Consider the following 18,729-nt stretch of genomic DNA (forward strand, 5'->3'; position numbering starts at 1 on the left):
TCCCCCCCCCCAGCCCTGTCTCCCCCTACCGCAAGCTGGACCGGGGTCTGGAACCGCTTCCCTGGTTCCCGGCGGGGGACAGAGGCGCATGACACGGCCGGTGGCGACGGCACACAGTTTATTGATACACCGCCAGCACAGCACAGGGATGCTCGGGGCGGGGGGGGTTGTGGGGGGGGGGTGTTGTTCTTTTCTACCGTTACAGCGTGCATCGGGTACACAGAGACGGGGAGCGGGCAGCCCGCGGGGGCCGGCACGCAAGCGCCATGCTGCCGACGGCTCATGCGGGGGGCGGCGGGAAAAGGGGGACGGGGTAGGGGGCTCAGCTCCGCTCCCCCGCCCCGGCTCCTCCGGCTGCCTCCTGGGCCGCGGGGCCGGGGATTCGGGTGGCACAGCGACGGCTAGAGCAGAGAGCGAACACGGCACAGCGCTGCACGACACGGGGGGGACGCCCCGGCGTCCCCCACACCACTGTGGACACGCGCACCACGACTGCAAAGCCGAGGCAGCGCCGGCGGGAGTGGGGGTCCCTACCCCAGCACCCCTCCATTCCCGGGAGCAGTTCAAAACCGGGGGGTGCTTCCAGCCTCTCCGCCAAACCCCCTGGAGTGGCCAGGGAGCCCCAGCCCCCGTTGGCAGGGCCGGGGCTCCCCGGGAGCTGCGCCGTCAGCGGGGGGGGCGAGCCCTGGCGCAGGGGACCCGGGGGATGAGGGGGACAGCGGAGGGGAAGGGGGTCCCGCAGCAGAGGGCAGAGCACGGGGCTCATGCCAGCGAGGATGATGCTGGTCGGCCAGTCCAGGAAATGAAGGCTTCCTCCTTTGGGGTACAGAGCGGCACGGGCTCTGCCTCCATGCTGGGCGAGCATCCCGCCAGCTCCTTCCCCGAGCAGGCAGGGGCACAGGCAACGCCGCTATTTACACCAGCTGGGTCCCCCGCACCCATCCAGGTCCTCCACCCAGCAGCGTCCGTGGGAGAAGCCCCCATGGCAGGCACCCATCCCCCTCCCCGGCCCTGCCCACGTCCCACCCTTAACGCCCCACGCTGATGTTGCACGTCTTGCAGCTGGGGTCCTTTTTGGCGTTGGCGGTGGAGAGGCTCATCAGCTGGTGCCCGCTGATCTCCCCCAGCACGCCGAGGCTGAGGTCCACCGGCTCGGTGTATATGACCTCCAGGATGCTGTCCTGGGCATGGCGGTACACCAGCTCGCCTTCCTCCACGCAGCACGTCAGGAACTTGTTGGAGGAAATGTCCAGTTGGGGTAGACGCTCCCGGCAGAAGAGGTCCCCCGAGGAACCCTTGGGTGCCAGGACCAGGACGACGTAGTGGTAGGCGGTGTACATGCAGTAGAAGTCCGCGAAGTAGAGGTTGGTGTTGGGGTTGAAGAGACGCTGAGCCGGGATCTGGAAACGGTAACGACCGTAGGGCGAGTCCTGGGGGGGCTGCCCGGTGTTGAATTCGGTGTTGCAGCTGAAGAAGATGCCGTGCAGCATGCCGCTGGTGGGCGAGCCGTGGCTGCCGCTGTTGTCCTTCAGCGACGGCTTCATCACGTTCCCGCAGTGCATCCTGCGTGCGGGGACCGGGGCGAGGAGGAGGAGGGACACACACACACACACACAGAGGTAGGGTCAGGGGACGCGGCCCCGGCGAGGACCGGGTGGCCCCGGGAGGGGAGCAGGGACGGGGGTACCTGACGTGCTGGAAATACTCCTTGTGCTGGTTGCGGTAGAAGACGGAGAAGCGCAGCATGCGGCCGGCGATGAGCTCTGCTTTCTCCTGCAGCTGGGCCAGGTGCTCCTTGGCATAGTCTGGGGACAGGGACGGGGACATCAGGGCGTCTCCATCCCCCCTGGCACCCAACCCTGCCCGCAGCTCCTGTTCCCCGCACCTCCCGCCTCCCACTCATCAGCTGCCGCTCCAACCGGCCCGGCTTGTGCAAGCTCACGGCATCGCCCCCGTCCTCCCGGCTCCCGGCCCCGGCAGCGCCGGCTCGGCCACCCCCGCCACGCTCACCCCCGGTGCAAAACTCCACCGTCTCGCTCCAGCCGGACACCAGGTACTCGCCGTCACTTTGCTTCACGGCCGTCTGCACCGCGACGCTGTACTCGGTACGGGGGCTCAGGAACCAGTGTCCCCGCACCGTCATGGGCAGCGGCACCGCCTTGGCCACCAGCTTGGTGGGGACGTCCTGTGCCGAGGGGCGAGGGTCAGGCAGGGTGGCATCCCCCCCTCCCCATCCCCACATCCCTGCCCGGTGCTGAGGGGGATGTTGCCGGGCACCGCACGCTGCAAAATATCCACGCTGGTGCCTCTGCTGGGGTATGTCCGGTACAGAGACACCCCCAAAAGAGCGTGCTGCTGTATCTCCTGCTGCCCCCCACCCAGCTCCAGCCCCAGCAGCTCTCCCTCCTCCCCGCGCCAGCCCCAAACACCTCCCAGCAAAGCTGCTGCTGGGACAGGGACAAGGGGTCCCCTCCGAGGGGTCTTGGGGACCCCCCGCTCCCGGCGGCATCTCGCCGTGTCAATAGGCCACCGAGCAGCACCGCAGTGCAGAGCCGTTTCTGTGGCAACGGCGGATGCTGAAGTCGGGAGACACAGGGGAAAAAAAAAAATCCCACCCACCCCCCCAACCCCCCCTTATTATTGGGGAGGAGAAAAAAAATAATGTTAAACATTAAATAGCATCACCCTGGCAACCGCTCTGCTAAAAACGTCCTGAATTAGTGACTTGCGTTCAAGGGGAGGGAGGGCATGAGTGGTCTGTGGCTCCGTTCCCTCGCGGGGGCTCGGGGGGGTCAGTCGCAGCCCGGTCCCTGTCCCAGTCCCCTCCGCCAGCTGTTGTCCCGTGGGGGGATTTGTCCCCAGATCAGCATTGGAGGGGGTTATAACCCTGTTCCCTGCCCCAAAACCCCCTCTCCTCTCCCCGGGTGGGGGGTCCTGCAACCCCCCCCCCAGCTCACCCGATGCTTGAACTTGTTGGAGTTCTTATTCTCCTTCTTGTTGAGGTCGATGAAGTAGTGGGTGACCCTCTCCAGGTCCCCCTTCTCCATGGCCCAGGAGATGCGGAAAGAATCGCAGGTGATGTTGTTGATCTCGATATTTTTGGGGGTGGAAAGCAGCTCCATGGCCGGAGGGGCTGAGCTCCTGCGGGCAGAGCAGGGGTGGTGGGGTGCTGAGCGCGGCGGGGGCGCCCGCTGCCCACAACGGCAGCTGCCAGGCGGGCAGCCGCCCGCACCGGGGCCCCCGCGGCGGAGCAGATGGCACCGGGGTGGAAAAGCGGCCGGCAGCCAGGAATAGGCAACGCAGGCAGGAGCAGGCAGCGGGAAAGCTGGGAACAAGCCCGATCGGCTGAGCGGGGGCCCCGGCCGCTCCCCCGGGATGCCGCGGGGCCCCGGCTCACCGCCAGTGGGTGTTTCGGGGTTTGCTCAACACCGGGTGGGGAAAGAAAAACAAGGGGAGCGGAGGGAGTGCTGGGAGAGGAGAGGGTTGCACGCAGGCGGCTGGCACTGGAAAAGCTGGATCTGCCTTTGCCCTGGCCCACGGCCGCTCCGTGCCTCAGTTTCCGCATGGCCATGTCTGCGCTCACCCCCTACACCCTGGGAAGCCGCTCTCTAGGGTGGGCACACGGGGGGCTTTGCACCCCGGGATGGGGGATGCATGGGCACAGCGGGTGCTGTCGGTGGCACCAGGGACATGGGAGCTAGGGGATGCATCAAGGAGGTTGGGGGGAATGTGGGTGCACCCCACCCTGCACCCCGGGTTTGTGCGAGCTCTGCAGGGAGCAGCAGTGCCATGGCGGGCACGTGTCCGAGCCCTGGCACCGTGGGGCTGCCAACGCACCCACCCCGCCCGCCGGGCACCCGCGTGCAGGGGTGCACGCCCACGGCGGCTCACACACGCGTGCCCACGGCCACCCACACCCGAGCTCATCCGTACCCACCCCCCGCAACGCTGCGCAGCAAACACACCGCCGTGCCGGCACAAATACCGCTCAGCACCCATGGGAGCATCTACCCCATGCGTGGGCACCCGTGGGCACGCTCCCACGGCCACCCACGGCCACGGCAGCACCCCCGCTGAGCGTGCAGAGCCAGGGGTGCCGGCGGGCAGGCGCAGCACACGCTGGCACCCCGCAGCAGGGTGCTCGCTTACCCCCGCAGCCCTGCGGCGAGCTGCACCGCGCACCCCCAGCCTCCACAGGCACCCCAGCGCCAGGCGGCCACTGGACGCCCCCCACTCCAAGCCGGGTGCCACCCCAAGTGCACCCCACCACCACCACCCTCGGGCAGAGCAGAAGGTCACCGGTTTGGGGACGGCGTGCCAGCCCGCCGCCCTATTGCTGTGCCCGGCATTGGCGTGGGGGGTCTCGCCCTGCACCAGGAGCTTTACAGCCAGACTGTGATGCCCCATATCGGGGTGTCCCCATGTCCCCACACACCCCATGTCCCCCAAGCGACCCCTGCCAGGGCTTAGACGATGCCATCGGGAGGTTGCAGGCTCGCGGCTGTCGGTAGCACGGTGCTGGTGAGGCCCTTACCTGGCTGTGCCGGGGGGCTGCCGGGATGCGGTGGGATGCTGGTAGGGCAGCAGGGCAAGGCAGGGCAGGCAGCCCCGGTGGGGCTGAGCTGAGCGGCAAGGGCAGAGGATGCTGGTGAGAACACGGTGGCGGCGTTAGCCGGCGATGCCGCGCTGCTGCCTGCGGCTGCTGCGACTGGGATCCTCCCAGCCAGCTCGGAAATAGCAAACACCCTCCAGAGGAGGGAAAAAAAATGAGGGGAAAGAAAAAAAAAGGAGGGGGGGGGGGAAATAATATCTAAGCAGCTCGGAGGGATGGGGAGGGGGGGGGAAAAACCCTACGTGTTCTGCCAATCGGGTGGCGGGTTGTGCACGGCGTCAGGTGATGGAGGCAGCGTTGCTCCTGCCTGCTGCTGCCTGCGAGGGGAGCGGGTGGCCGTGGGTGCAGCGTCGTTGGTGGGGTGGTGGGCAGCTCCTGCCTCAGTCCCCTATTTTAGGGCTTGAGGAGGGTGTCCCGGTTGTGCCGGGGGTGGAAACCGCCCCCGGCACAACCGGGACAACCCCCCCCAAGCCCCAAAATTGGGTGCACTGGCTGCTGGGGGATGCTGGCACCCACGCGTGAACCCTGTGGGAAATATGGGTGCAAAGCCCAGAGGTGGGAGGACTTGCTGGTTTGCTGCTGGTGATGTCGGGGATGACTTTATCTGGTGGTGGGTGAGTTTTTTTGGGGGTGGGCAGTGATCACCCCAAAAAAACTCATTGCCGCCCAGACCCCTGAGTGCGTGGGATGCCCAGGTACGCTTCCCCTATGGGGTTGTAGCCTGGTTGGGTCCCCCCCAGGGCTGCAGGGGACCCTAGGGGGTGGCTGCAGCCCAGACAGCCGGGGGGAGGGTTCAAATGAAGGGGTGAATGACTACCTCCAATTCCCAGTGTCCCCCCCTTCGCTGCCCACTGTTCCCAGTCCCAAGAGCCGGGCACTGCCCGCCACAAAGATGGCGCCGCCACCTTCCCAATGGGGCTGGGCAATGCCAAGCACAAAGATGGCGGTTCATAAGCGGGCCTGGCTCGCCCTCAGTAAAAATGGCGGCAGCAGCATCTTTCCGGGAAGGTCGGGGTCGCACCGCGCGCATGCGCAGTGGGGCAGCGAGCCGGTGGTTGCCTGGGGAGGGTAAGGGGCGGCGTGGCGCGGTGTACGGACACGGGGGGGCGTGGGGGAGCGTCTGGGGGGGGGTGCGAGGGGGTCCGGGCGGTGTGCGAGGGGGCTGAGCACCCTAGGGAGGCGGGTGCGAGTGGGCCCTGTTTGGGAGTGCAGGGGGGGATGAGACCCCTGGGGAGGGGGGTGCAAGTGGATCCTGGGGGGTGCAAGGTGGGGGCTGAGCCCCTTGGGGAAGGGGTACGAGTGGGCCCTGTTTGGGGGCGCAAGGGGGGGCTAAACCCCCTGGGGAGGAGGGTGCAAGTGGGTCCTGTTTTCGGGTGCAAGGGGGGCTAAACCTCCTGGGGAGGGGGGTGCAAGAGGGTCCCGGGGGGGTGCGTGGTGAGGGGTGAGCACTCTGGGGTGGGGTATACACGTGGGCCCTGTTTGGGGGTGCAGGGGGGGCTGAGCCCCTGGGGTGGGCGCTCGGCCGGGTACCCCTGACCGTCTCCCCCACAGGGCCAGGCCAAGGATGGCGGAGGGGGGCTCGGGTGACACCGGCTCACCGGGCAGCCTGCGCCCGGGGCTCCCCGGGGCACGGGGGCTGCTCGGAAGGCGCCCAGCCGCCCCCCCCCTCACCCCCGGGCGCCTGCCCTCCATCCGCTCCCGAGACCTCACCCTGGGAGGCGTCAAGAAGGTGAGTACCCTGGGCGAGGGCTCCCTAAAACCCACCCTTTTTGGGGTGACCCTGCCTCCTGCCCCACCGCTTGGTGTAGGGGTGCTTGGGGACCCCCATAGTGCAGGTGGGGTGCGAAGAGGGGCCACAGGAGCGGGAGCCCGGGCGGTTTTGGGGTGCTGTGAGGGAGCTGGTCCGTGCGGGACGTGGCCGGGTCCCCAGCCGCCTCCTCCAGCCCTGCAGCCAGTTTGGTTTCTGTTGCTTATCTCCGCTCGTGCAGTGACTTGTCCCTCTGCTCTCGTTTGCAGAAAACCTTCACCCCCAACATAATTAGCAGGAAGATCAAGGAAGAGTAAGTGGCCTCGTAAGCATTTCCGTGGGGTGTGGAGGTGGTTTTGCCAGCGGGTACCTTCACAGTGGGGTCTCAGTGGGTAAAACATGCTCTGAGATGGGGATCCGCTGCCAGGAGGGCGGGGGGAGGCAGGGGTGGGGGTGACGGCCCACCTTCCCCGTTCCCCAGGCCCAGAGAGGATGTCTCCGTCAAGAAGGAGAAGAAGGAGCGGGACCGGGACCGACAGCGCGATGGGCACGGCCGGGGCCGGGGCCGACCCGAGGTTATCCAGTCCCACTCCATCTTTGAGCAGGGCCCTGCTGAAATGATGAAGAAGAAGGGTAACAGGAGCTGCCCCGCCTTCCCCAGGGGGGGTCTCGGGGCCATCCTGCCCAGCTCAGGGCTCACCCCAGGGCTGCTCCGCTCTCCCTAGCAGGCTCCTGGGACAAGACAGTGGACATGTCCGACTTTGGCCCTTCCCACATCATCAACATCAAGAAAGAGAAGAGAGAGACAGATGAGGAGACGAAGCAGATCTTGCGGATGCTGCAGAAAGACGATGTGAGTGGGGTGGCAGGGGGTTGGCTTTGGTGCCAGTGGGCCGGTGCTGAGTGTCCCCTCTCCCGTCCCTGCAGTTCCTCGATGACCCGGGGCTGAAGAACGACATCCGTAACAAGCCGGTGCAGCTGCCGCTGGCCCACTCGGGCTGGCTTTTCAAGGAGGAGGCAGCGGAGCAGGAGGATGCCCAGCCCTGGCTGCCCGGCCCCAAGGAGGAGAAGATGGAGCTGGACCCACCAGCGGTGAAAGGTGTGCTGGCGTGGCGGGGGGGATCCCAGTGGGCAGGGGCTGGGGGGGGCTGCCCCCCTCCCCTGTGCCCACCTGCTGCCTCTCGCCACTGGCGGCAGTGAAAGAAGAACCGTGCGACGAGGACCCCCCGCCCAAGCCAACGCAAGCCAAAGGACCCCCCGGGTTCCCCCAGGACGTCTCAGTGGCTGAGCTGCTGCAGCGGCTGAGCCTGTCGGCCGAGGAGGAGCTGCTCTTCCTGCAGCTGCCCGACACGCTGCCCGGCCAGCCGCCCACCCAGGACACCAAACCCATCAAGACGGAGCTGCAAAACGAGGAAGGGCAAGTGGTTGTGGTGAAGCAGGAGAAGAGTCAGGTAGGGGCTCTGGGGGTGGGAAGCGGGGTGGGGTGAGGGTCAGCGGGGTGACGTGAGTCCCCCCCCCTCCGTCCCGCGGTGTCCCTCGGCAGGAGGCGAAGCAGGCAGAGAATACCTGCACCCTGGCCGACCTCCCCGAGGGGCAGGTGGGGAAACTGCTCATCCGCAAGTCGGGGAAGGTGCAGCTGGTGCTGGGCAAGGTGACCCTGGACGTGACCATGGGGACCCCCTGCTCCTTTCTGCAGGTACGGGGGCTGAGGGGGGGGTTCTGGGGACCTGATTTGGGGTGCAACCCCACAAGAGAGCCCCTTGGTGGTCCTCAGGGAGGAGCAGGGTCATGCTGGGAATGGGGCTGGCAGCCTGTCCCTGCAGCGGTTGTGGGGAAGGACCCAGCTCTTGTCCTCAGGGTGTGGGTAGCAGCAGGGGGCATGTCTTCTCCTGGTTTAGCCCCCCACAGTGGGCAGGGACTTCAGCCCTTCTCCCACCACAGTTAAAGGTTTTCCTGTGGGAGTGGGTGCTCATGAGCATTTCTCTCCTCTGGAAAAGGAGCTGGTGTCTGTCGGCATCGGGGACAACCGGACGGGCGAGATGATTGTCCTGGGCCACGTGAAGCACAAGCTGGTGTGTTCCCCGGACTTTGAGGCTCTGCTGGAGCACCGGCACCGGTAGCCCGGGGGGGCCCAGCCTCGCACCCACAGCCCATGGGGACGGTCCCTGTGCAGCCTGGGGGCCCTGCAGTGCCCCGGCTCTGCCCTTGCCCCCTCCAGCCTTGCCTTGGGGACATGGAGAGGTGTCTGGTGCAGCTCTGACCTCCTTCCTGGCCCTGCAGTGGAGCAGCACTGGGGCTGCGGGCACCGGCTCTGACCCTGTGCTAAACAGGCAGGGGTTGTGGCTGCCTGCACCTCACAGATCTCTGGATGTGCGGGACCATGGTGTCCCCCACCCCACCCCAGTTCCCCAGCAGCTGCGCACATGCTGGGGAGAGCAGGACACACACCTGGGGGGAGAAATGTGGAATAAAAACCTCTTTTCCCCCTGTGTGGGGCTGCTCAGTCTCCTGCCGTCTCCTCTGCCAGCCTGGCCAGTTGCCACCAGCCCCTCTGGCCCTAGCCCTGGTGTGGCATGCTCGGTGCTGGCACTTAGGGCCATGTCTTTGGGGAGGGGCCCCCCTGTATGGTGCCAGGGCTTGGTAGGCAGAACACCCCACCCTGTCCCCCCTTTGACCCCTCCAGGGCTCTACCATGGGGGCCAAACACCCCGAGGGGCAGGTAGCCAGGAGAATCTCTTCACTCTGACCTGAGGAAGCAGTGTGGAGGTGGCAGGGTGTGTGGGACCCCTCCACCCTCCCAGGGACCAGGGTAGGCCCTGGGCAATCCCCCACCCAGCCTCAGGGCCTGCTGTTGGCCCTGGGGACATCCCCCTCCCTGGTGTTGGCCCCAGTATTAGCCCTGGGGACCAGTGTTGGCCCTGGGCTGTGCTGCAGCATGGTGGCCAGCTACAGCATCCCCATCATGGTGGCAGGAGGCTGCCTGTTTCTGGGGGTGGGGGGCAACTGCATCCCCCTGCCATCCTCCATCACAGAACCAACTCCTTGCTCCACACCCCCTTCCCCTCCAGACATCCCTGGCGGGTGGGGTGGGGCAGGGGAGCACTGATTAGCCTATGCAGAGAGGGGCTGGGGCAGCGTTTGTCCCTCTCTTGTTGCCCCCCACCCCATTTTACCCCGTAGCGCTGCGGCCACGCCCCCCTCCCGCGGCCACGCCCCCCGCATAGCCACGCCCCCGTAGCGGGGCGCTGTCCTCGGTGCTGAAGCCCCGCCTATAAGAGCGGCACGCCCCCGAGGGGGTGTGACCAGCCGGTTGCCCAATGAGGTGCGGGTGGGCGGAGCCGCGCCTGCGCAGTGAGGCGGGCGAGCGGCGTGGCTGTCGGTTCGGTGCCGCCGCCTCGACGGGGCGGCCATGGAGCCCTCGCGGCCCTTCCGCCTGCCCGGCCCCGGGCCCGCTCTCCCGGGCAGGGCCAGGGGCCTACCGGGCCGCGCCCAGCTCCCGCCCCAGCCCGCCCCGCCCGCCCCCCGGCCCTCCCTGGCCCCGCTATCCACCCTGCTGTGCGGGCTGGGCCTGGGCAAGCGGCCCTGCCCTTCCCTTGAGGCCGGGGACTGGCCCCTCGGTAGGTGGTTGTAGCGGGGGGGGGGTAGGGGAGGATGCCCCAAACTGCCACCACCGTCCCCTCTCCTTCCCGCAGGCCGTGGTGCTACTGGCGTGGTAGAGGCTCTGGCACGGCCTGGCCCAGCAGAGGAGGAGGGGGTGGTGGCGGTCCCCACGTGCCAGCGGTGAGTCCCCCGCATCCCCCTTCCCTGGCGCCAAGCCCTTCTGATGGTTTAATCCCCAGTGGGTTGCGGGATGTTGTGTGAGTGATGCCGTTGGTGTGACCAAGCCGGTGTTCACGCCGCCTCCCTTGGTGGCGTGGTGCTGCGGGCAGCTTGACACCAAAACCCAGTGTTTTGGGTGTTTCTGGGCAGGGAGAACCCGCTGCATGTGCGGCATGAGCAGGGGGCACCCAGATGGTGGAGTAGGGGGGCACTGTGGGGGCTTGCACCCCAAGGTGGTGGGGTGGGCTGTCACTGGGGGTTTGCAGCCCGAATGGCCCTGGCATGCCAGGGCTCACCTGTGCCCATGCTGCAGAACCAGGATCCTGTGGCGAGGCAGAGGGGACGCCCTGCCTGCCCCCCCCAGGAGAGATGCTGCTGTGCTGTCCCGCGGGAAGCCCCACACTGCTGCGCCCAGCCTGCACCCACCAGGACCCCGGCCCTCCCTGCCACCTGCACCCACCCCAGGGTCCCCCCCGGCTGCCAGCAGACCGTAAGTAAAGCATCAACAAGTCCCAGACCCACATTTTGTGGTCCAAGTGCTGCCTGGGGTTGCGGCTGGCCACCCTGCCTCTGCCCCATCTCTCTTAGGGTGCCAGGGACAAAGCCAGTGGCGAAGGGAACCCCCTTAACCGTGGGGCTGAACTCGGTTAAAATCCACTGCCAGAATGATGCCATCTACCAGTACCACGTTACCTTCAGGTATCAATGCGGGCACAGGGGGCCGGGCTCCCCTGCAGCCCCTCGGAGGGTGGGTGCCCCTGGGCAGAGCCCTCTGTGTCTCTCCCTCCCTCCCTCTGTCCTGGTTGCCGCTAGATGGAGCGGCCGGCACGGCCACGGTGCCTGCGGGCAGAGCTGCTGCAGGGCAGCAAAGCAACCGAGCTCTGGCTTTTCCTCCTCGTGGGGTTTTTGGGGTCCTGAGTGGGGTCTCACTGAGGGGCAGAAGAGGGTTAAAAGACCGAGGACTTGCCAGCGGCGGTAACTAATGCATCTGTGTCTCCGGCAGCCCCGAGGTGGAGTGCAGGAGCACACGCTTTGCCATGCTGAAGGAGCACCGGGCAGTGACAGGGGACGTGACCGCATTTGATGGCTCCATCCTTTACCTGCCCATCCTGCTCCCCCAGGTAAGAGGCAACGTGATATGCACCAGGGCGAGGTTGTTCTGGCCAATTTGGGGTGCGGGGATGTCCCCCCTGGGTCTCCAGTCAATGCGGTGGGTGGGAGAGCATCCCTCCCACCCTGGCTAACGCACCGTCTCGCCCCGCAGCCGGTCAGTGTGAAGGCTCAGAGGAAAAGCAGCGGAGAGGAGATTACCATCACCATCCAGATAACCAAGGTCCTCGAGCCCAGCTCAGATCTCTGCATCCCCTTTTACAATGTGGTTTTCCGGAGGTGAGGGACGGTAGAGACCCTCCCCGAGCTCTGGGAGGAGACCTTCCTCCTCCTCCCCCCGAGCCTGAGCCCATCCTGCTTTTATTTTGCTTTCCTAGGGTGATGAGAACCTTAGACATGAAGCTTGTTAGGAGAAACTTCTTTGAACCTTCCCAGGCCACCATATTACAGCATTACAGGTGGGTGTTGGACACGGTTTCCTTCTGCTGCTGCCCAAGCGCATGACTTCGAGACGGGGACGCCCCTGTCCCCCCGGCAGTGGCGTGACACTGGAAATTCAGAAATCTTTGCCCGGTCAGCTCTCTTAGCCAGCTCTGGTTAGCCTGACCTCAGAGCGCCTGGTTTCTGCAGTGCAGTTCAGGGGTTATTAGCTGAAAGCCGGCAGCCAGCTGGGAAATAAATCCCCGTGTGTTTTGAGCGCTCCTTGGTGAGCGGGACGGCTGCCCGGCTCCTCTGGCAGCACCGTGCATGCGGCTCCGACTTTAACCCAGGCACCGTTGGGCATCTTCTCCTCTGGGCACAGGCTGCAGATTTGGCCGGGATACTCTGTCAGCATCCGGAAGAAGGATGGCGGCCTCTTCCTCTTGGTTGACGCCATCCACAAAGTCATCCGCAGCGATTCCGTCCTGAATTTCATGTAAGAGAAAGGAAAAAGCCCTGGGGAGCTCTGCAGGGCTGAAGGGATGAGGGTGGTTTTCCAGTAGCTGTGCGCCCAGAGCTGGCTCTTGGCGATGGCAGTGCCGGCAGTGGTCGCTGGGCCCACGGCCACCGGTGCCATTTGGCAAAAGGTGTTTTAATTTTGGGGTGGTGCAGACTGGGAGCGTCACCATGAGCCTCTCCTCCTCCCTCTCTCCCTGGTACAGGCACACCATCTACAAGCAAAATGTCAGCAGCTTCCAGGACGAGTGCACCAAGCAGCTGGTGGGCAACGTGGTCATCACCCGCTACAACAACCGCACCTACCGCATCGACGACATCGACTGGAACAAGACCCCGAGGGACAGTTTCACCCTGGCCAGTGGCGAGGAGATCACCTTCATGGACTACTACAGGTAGGGACCTGCTGGAGCATCCCTTGGGATTAGTGTCTGTCTGTGGGGAAGGGCTTGATGCCTGCCTCTGTCCTGAGGTGGGTGAGCAGAAGCTGGAATGTCTCACCTGATGCCAACTCCCTGCTGTTTTTCCAGCAAAGCCTATGGGATCACCATCAGGGAGCTGGACCAACCGTTGCTTGTCCACAGGCCCAGGGAAAAACAGATGCCAGACGGGAAGGTGAGCCAGGCACAGAGACTTGGGGAGGGGAAATTGGGACACGTGGTCTTTTCTCAGCTCCTCCAGCCCCTGTCCTGCCCACCACTGGCAGGGCAGGGGCTTGCAACCCCCTTGGGGTGCTGATGGCGCCTGTCCCGCTCCCCACAGCGCCGGATGGACATGGTACTGCTCGTGCCAGAGCTCACCTTCATGACCGGGGTCCCCGATATAAGGAAGGACAGTCGACTGGTGAAGGTAAGAGCGTGTTTGCATCTGATGGTCCCAGCTCAGCCGAGCCAGCGTTGCCCAGTCTGGAGAGCTGAGTCCCAGCCAGCCGCTGCTGGGGAGAGCTTGGAGCACCCCATCACACCCAGGGGTTCCCCAGCCCACCTCCTCCCGTGCCTTCCCGCTGCAGGACGTGATGCGGGAGATGCTGCAGAGCCCCAGGCAGCACTACGTGCGTCTCACCAGCCTCCTGCGCAGGATCAGCGACAGCCCGGAGGCCTCGGGGGAGCTGATGCGTTGGGGGCTCAGCCTGGACCCAGACATCCACAGGGTAAGGGCTGCGGGGGGCCAGGCTCTGAGCTCCCCCCCAGGAACGGAGGCAATGTCCGCACTGCAGCGGCACTGGAGCTGCCGTGGGTTTCTGCTCTGTTTAGACCCAGGGCCGAGTCCTGCCCGCGGAGAGGATCAACCTGCGGCAAAGCTCCTTCATCCCTGCCGAGGATCTGACCTGGAACAAAGAGGTCACACGAGAAGCCTCCATTTCGGCGGTGAGCCACCGGCTCGGCCCTTGCAACAACATCCCCTTGTTTGAAAAGTGGGATGGGTTTTCTTAGTGCTGGCGTGCCATCTGTCCCGCTCCCGTCTGAGCTTGTTCGAGCTAAAACCCTTCCCTTATTTATATTGGCTTTAGGCTTTAGCCTGTTTTTCCGAAGGAGGGTAGAGGTACGTGGCCGCAGCGGCTGCTTTCCCACCTCCTCTTGGAGCGACTGAAGGCTTTCAGACTGCCAGAATCGGATGTTGTCATGTGCCCTTTAGGTTGCTCTTGGGCCGCTTTCCCTCTCCCAAATTTCCCTGCGTGCTGCAGGGCCGGGAGCTGCCTGGTTCAGCAGCCACGGCCCCAAGGCAAGGGCTGTCCTTGCCTCCCTCCTAGATAGCCGTGAATTACTGGCTGCTGGTTTACCCGAAGCGACTGCAGGGCCTGGCGAAGGATCTGGTGGCTGCCATGGAGAGCGTCTGCGGCCCCATCGGCATGCACATCAGCCGTCCCGCCTTGGTGGAGCTGAAGGACGACCGCATCGAGACCTACGCCAAGACCATCCGAAGTGTTTTGGGCAGCGAGGTGAGGAAGGGGGCTCGGGGGGATAGCGCGGGTTAGCATGGGGTTAATGCGTCTGCTGGGGAGGGCTGTGGAGCCGGTTGGTTTTCTCGGATCCCCGTGAATCCGATGCTCGTGCATCGCCCTCCCGTGTTGTGCTTCTCCGCAGGACAAGGTGCAGCTGCTCCTGTGCATAATCTCCAGCAGCCGGGAGGATTTGTACGCGGCCATCAAGAAGCTGTGCTGCGTGCAGTTACCGGTGCCCTCCCAGGTACGCGAGGGGCTCGGCGGAAGGCAACCACCGGCGCAGGGAGCCCGTGAGCATCTCCAGCCTCGCTTTTCCTTGTGGGTTTTTTTTTTCCCCCTGCAGGTCATCAATGCTCAGTCCCTCATGGGCCAGTCGGGCAAGATGAGGAGCGTGGTCCAGAAAGTCCTGCTGCAGATGAACTGCAAGCTGGGTGGCGAGCTCTGGGGGGTCGACATCCCCCTGGTAAGGCGGGCAAAACCCCTCGGCACATGCGTGCGATGAGTTTGCAAGCTCCAGGGTGTGAACGGTCATGGTCACGGGCTTCCCCCTGGGGATGCGGATGAACCATCTGCAGAACTGGGGGTGGCGCCTCGGTTTTGTGTGTGCAACGTCCTTCGCAGCTGGAGGGATCCAGGCAGGGCAGCCTGGAGGTGTCTGACTTATCCCTCACTCCCACCTGCCTTTTTTTTTCCCACCCCCAGAAACAGCTGATGGTTGTCGGCATGGACATCTACCACGGCTGCAGCAAAGGGATGCGCTCCGTCATCGGCTTCGTGGCAAGCATGAATCAGTACGTGATGTCCCGGGAGGGAAGGCTTTCTCCTCCCTCTCCGCCCTGGGGACGCAGGGGAGGGTCCCTCACCAGCATCCCTTTGCTAGGAAAGGGGGAAAGCTGATGCTACCCCGAACTGCTGTGCTCAGCAAAGTCTCCGCCAGCGTGTTTGTGTTGGGCGTCACTGGCCGCCGGCGCAGGCAGCGCCGACCTTTGGCGCGCCCTCGGCACCGTGTCGCCGGGAAAGGTGCCACGAGCGCCGAGCCGGGGTCGATTTCGGTTGCACAACGGCTCGGTGGACTTCGGCTGGCAAGGTGGGGTGCCTGATGTGCATTCCCCTCCTTCCATCCCCAGTGTCCTCACCAAGTGGTACTCCAGGGTGGTCTTCCAGATGCCCCACCAGGAGATCGCCGACAGCCTGCGGCTCTGCCTGGCCGATGCCCTCCAGCGCTTCCACGAGGTGAGGCTGAATCCCCAGCCTGGTGCTATTGGGGGAAAAAAAAACCCTCATTGTTTAACATCTCCTCAAAGCAAGGGTTAAAACACCCCGAACCTGTCGGCCCGACTACGTGCGAGCGAGCAAACATCCTTGTCAGCCTTTGGACTGGATGCGGCGCCCGCAGCCGTGCGCGCAGCCCAGGAGGCTCACCCTTATCTCCAAAACGTGCAAACCTGCCTCGAGGATTAGTTTGCACTGGGGGGAAGTGCCACGTTATGCCTCTGCCCGTATCAGCGTCGAACTGCTGAGCCCTGTCCTCCTGTCCCACGTCCCCAGCATGAGAAAAGCAGCGTGTGATGGAGCCGGGGCCAGGGCCCGCTGGCAGCGGGGACCCGGTCTCGGGATTGTTCCATCCTTCTGCGGGTGCTGGAGAAACACCCCTGAAAACTGGAAGTTTGGTGGTCACCAAACACCCGCGGGCAGAATTAATGCAAACGCTGCTTCTCCCTGCCCTACCAGCCCTCCTGAAACTTGCTTTGAAATGCATTTGCTGGGGCTGAGTGTAGTTAGGGGCTTTCTGCAAAGCTCGAGGGTGATGGGTTGAATTCACAGGCTGCAAGACCACTGAGTCGTCCGCCCTGGAGAGCCGGTGGGCATCTAGTGCCCAGCTTCTTGCCAGGGCATGCATCTCCCCCTGCCAGCCAGTCCTGGGGGGGTTAAAAAGAGTGACCTCTTCCACCTTCTCCTTCCCCAGATGAACCACTGCTTGCCCAAGAAGATAGTTGTGTACAGGGACGGCGTGTCCGACAGCCAGCTCGACACCGTGCTCAAGTATGAGATCCCGCAGATGCAGAAGTGCTTCGACACCTTTGAGAACTACCAGCCCAGCATGGTGGTCATGGTGGTGCAAAAGCAAATCAGCACCAATTTCTACGCCTTCACAGCAGAGCAATTCACGTCCCCTCCTCCAGGGACGGTCATCGACCACACGGTCACCAGCTCGGACTGGTGAGTGGTAGCGGCAGCGACGCCGGCTGCTTTCCGGAGAGCTGCAAAAAAACCCCTTGTGTGCCAAAACAAATCCCTCGCCCTTCCTTCCCTCTCAGGCAGGATTTCTTTTTGTTGGCCCATCGCTCTCGCCAGGGCTGCAGCATCCCCACGCGGTACATCTGCTTGCTGAACACGGCCAACCTCAGCTGCGAGCACCTGCAGAGGTAAGGGCAGGCTTTCCACAGCCCCCCCCTCTCAGCATTCCGCAGCGTGGGGGTCTGTGTCTGACCCCCCCAGATCTGGGGATTTTTGCAAAACAGTCCCGTGGAGCTAGGGGGGAGGGCAACGGGCTGAGTCTGCTCTTTGTACTGGGTTAGCTGGGAGGATCGGGAAGCGGATGAGGGAGGGGAGGCGGATTGCATCTGTCTTGCCTCCTCTCTGGGCAAGAATTAATTGTGAGGGTGACAAAGAAAAATCTGTGTCACCCAGTGCTGGCCTCGGTGGCCTCGCAGGAGAGCTGCTGCGGGTGCAAACCCGGCACAGATAGCACCCGGGTAATTAATGCCATCAGCCGCTATCGGTGCCCAGGCAGAGCCTGCCCTTTAACTCCTGCAATCAGGAGGAAAACACCCCTGCGAGCAGGTTTGGCCTTGCAGCCTTCGCAGCGAGAGAGCTGCCGCAGCCAGCGCTGACCTGCCGAAGGGTCCGGCCCCGAAGCGCCGGGATGGCAGGGAGCACTGACGCCTTTTTCCTCTCGCTCGTCCCCAGGCTGACTTTCAAGCTCTGTCACCTGTACTGGAACTGGCCGGGCACCGTCCGGGTCCCTGCCCCGTGCAAGTACGCGCACAAGCTGGCCTTCCTCTCGGGGCAGGTCCTGCACCACGAGCCCAGCGCCCAGCTCTGCGACAAGCTCTTCTTCCTTTAACCGGCGTGCTGGCGACGGGGGGAGAAGGGGCTCGCTTTGGGGTTCAGCCCCTCCCCAGCTGCTGCCGTTGAGTCTCCTGCAAGAGGGACTTTCTTTCCTTAAGTATGTGGGTTTTTTTTTCTTTTTCTTTCTTTTAATCTATTTCTGCCCACGGTTTCTTGGGTTCATTTTTATTGTTGTTTTAAAAGGCTGCTTGGAAGCGCTCCAGTGTGGCAGCAGAGCCCTGGAGCTGCGGGCTCCCGGGATTCATCTCCATGGGAATGACCCTGGAGCAAAACCCCGCTGCTGCTGCTGCGGGACTGCCCGTCTCTGCCCACTGGTTTCCAGTCCTCCCAGCAAAGGGGTTTGAATAAATTGAGCCCCAAAGGTGACGCTGCTCCCGCAGTGCAGGCTGCAGCTTATCCCTGCCCGTCCCCGTGCAGGTGCTGGATGCAAAACCCAAAGATTTTGGGTTTTTTTCCCACCCAATCTGTTGCGTTGCCAGCGAGACAGCCGTCAGTTTGAAATTTTACATTGCTTTTTGAGCTCCTGTTTAACAAACCCCGTTCCAGTTCAGCTGATCGTCGCGTGCTTAAAAAGTCACTGGTTTTCTAAGAAGTCTTTATTTTTTTATATATATTTTTTTTATTATTCTCTTGGGCTGATGGGAGAGCAGGTCCCTATCCCCAGAGAAAACCAGGTGTTCGACTTTTCAGCTTTTTCAGGTGTTTCTCTGCCATGGCCAAGGAATGTTTGAGACCTTTGAGCTCAAAGCTCTTGGGGGGAGGGGGGGGCTGTGAGAGCATCCCCAAAATCACCTGGATTCCACCTCGGTGTGCCCCCGACCCACCCCTTGTGCAGGCACCAGCAGGGATGGGGGTACGGTAGGAGCCTCCCCCTGCCCTCCCAGTCTCTCCCCTCCCTTTTTATGCAAAAAAAAAAAAAAAAAAGGTGAAAATATTTAAATTTTTTTTTCTGTATCTGTAGTTTGCCATTAACTTCAATAAAAATGTTGCTGACTCCCTGGTCGTGGGGGCTGGGTGATGGTGGGCGACGGGGCTGGGTGCTCATGGGGACGTCCTGATTCCCCCCCCCCCCCCCCCCAATCTTTCCTGGGGGGTCCCAGGATCGAGGGGACAGGAGGGGACACGCAGCAGTGACACGGTGCCACAGCACCCGTCACCGTGTCCCCTGTGTCCTGGGTTAATCATTCACCGTCGCCCCTCGCCGATAGCGGCTTTTATCCCTTTCATTTGGCGGACTTTGGCAGCCTTTGCCTGGCCTGGGCGGGTGTTTTGGCGCAGGGTGAAGCTTGGCCCCCTGGGGGGGTGCTGGGGCCAAAGTGGGGGTGCTGGCTCAGGGCAGCCGGACGGGCCCCCCATGTGCCTGGCCTCCCACCAACCGCCTTTTTATATCGCGCCGTCGCTGCTGCCGGCGGGGAGAAAGGCTGCCTTGTC

The 18,729-nt window shown here is 63.8% G+C and overlaps 3 protein-coding genes across 5 annotated transcripts; 2 read left to right on the top strand and 1 right to left on the bottom strand.

Moving 5' to 3' along the window:
• Positions 1–102: 102 nt before the first annotated feature.
• On the bottom strand, positions 103–4,706 carry PHYHIP (phytanoyl-CoA 2-hydroxylase interacting protein). Its single transcript, XM_075117541.1, has 5 exons — positions 4,535–4,706; positions 2,958–3,141; positions 2,011–2,185; positions 1,688–1,805; positions 103–1,563 (listed from the first exon to the last, which is right to left on the bottom strand). Exons 2-5 carry the CDS (start codon positions 3,120–3,122, stop codon positions 1,029–1,031), a joined length of 993 nt encoding a protein of 330 aa, XP_074973642.1. The 5' UTR covers positions 3,123–3,141; positions 4,535–4,706; the 3' UTR covers positions 103–1,028.
• A 901-nt stretch (positions 4,707–5,607) lies between these two features.
• Positions 5,608–8,862, top strand: POLR3D (RNA polymerase III subunit D). Of its 3 annotated transcripts, none has more exons than XM_075074550.1 (9): positions 5,608–5,680; positions 6,164–6,341; positions 6,629–6,672; positions 6,841–6,992; positions 7,085–7,212; positions 7,287–7,458; positions 7,557–7,810; positions 7,903–8,055; positions 8,357–8,862. In XM_075074550.1, the coding sequence occupies exons 2-9, from the start codon at positions 6,177–6,179 to the stop codon at positions 8,477–8,479; spliced, it is 1,191 nt and encodes a 396-aa protein (XP_074930651.1). In that variant the 5' UTR covers positions 5,608–5,680; positions 6,164–6,176; the 3' UTR covers positions 8,480–8,862. The 3 variants fall into 3 exon arrangements, with proteins under 3 accessions (XP_074930651.1, XP_074930653.1, XP_074930652.1); XM_075074552.1 differs by having other exon boundaries at positions 7,088–7,212; XM_075074551.1 differs by lacking the exon at positions 5,608–5,680 and adding an exon at positions 5,681–5,702.
• Positions 8,863–9,768: 906 nt separating this feature from the next.
• Positions 9,769–18,294, top strand: PIWIL2 (piwi like RNA-mediated gene silencing 2). Its single transcript, XM_075117488.1, has 21 exons — positions 9,769–9,976; positions 10,052–10,139; positions 10,492–10,668; positions 10,767–10,877; positions 11,182–11,299; positions 11,443–11,567; positions 11,666–11,746; positions 12,091–12,204; positions 12,431–12,619; positions 12,755–12,839; positions 12,987–13,073; positions 13,234–13,374; positions 13,478–13,591; positions 13,975–14,163; positions 14,309–14,410; positions 14,510–14,629; positions 14,869–14,957; positions 15,294–15,399; positions 16,133–16,386; positions 16,485–16,592; positions 17,137–18,294. The coding sequence occupies exons 1-21, from the start codon at positions 9,769–9,771 to the stop codon at positions 17,291–17,293; spliced, it is 2,763 nt and encodes a 920-aa protein (XP_074973589.1). The 3' UTR covers positions 17,294–18,294.
• Positions 18,295–18,729: the final 435 nt, after the last annotated feature.

The sequence above is a fragment of the Phalacrocorax aristotelis genome, chromosome 24 (genome assembly GCF_949628215.1).
Source record: "Phalacrocorax aristotelis chromosome 24, bGulAri2.1, whole genome shotgun sequence".
NCBI classification, from domain to species: domain Eukaryota; kingdom Metazoa; phylum Chordata; class Aves; order Suliformes; family Phalacrocoracidae; genus Phalacrocorax; species Phalacrocorax aristotelis.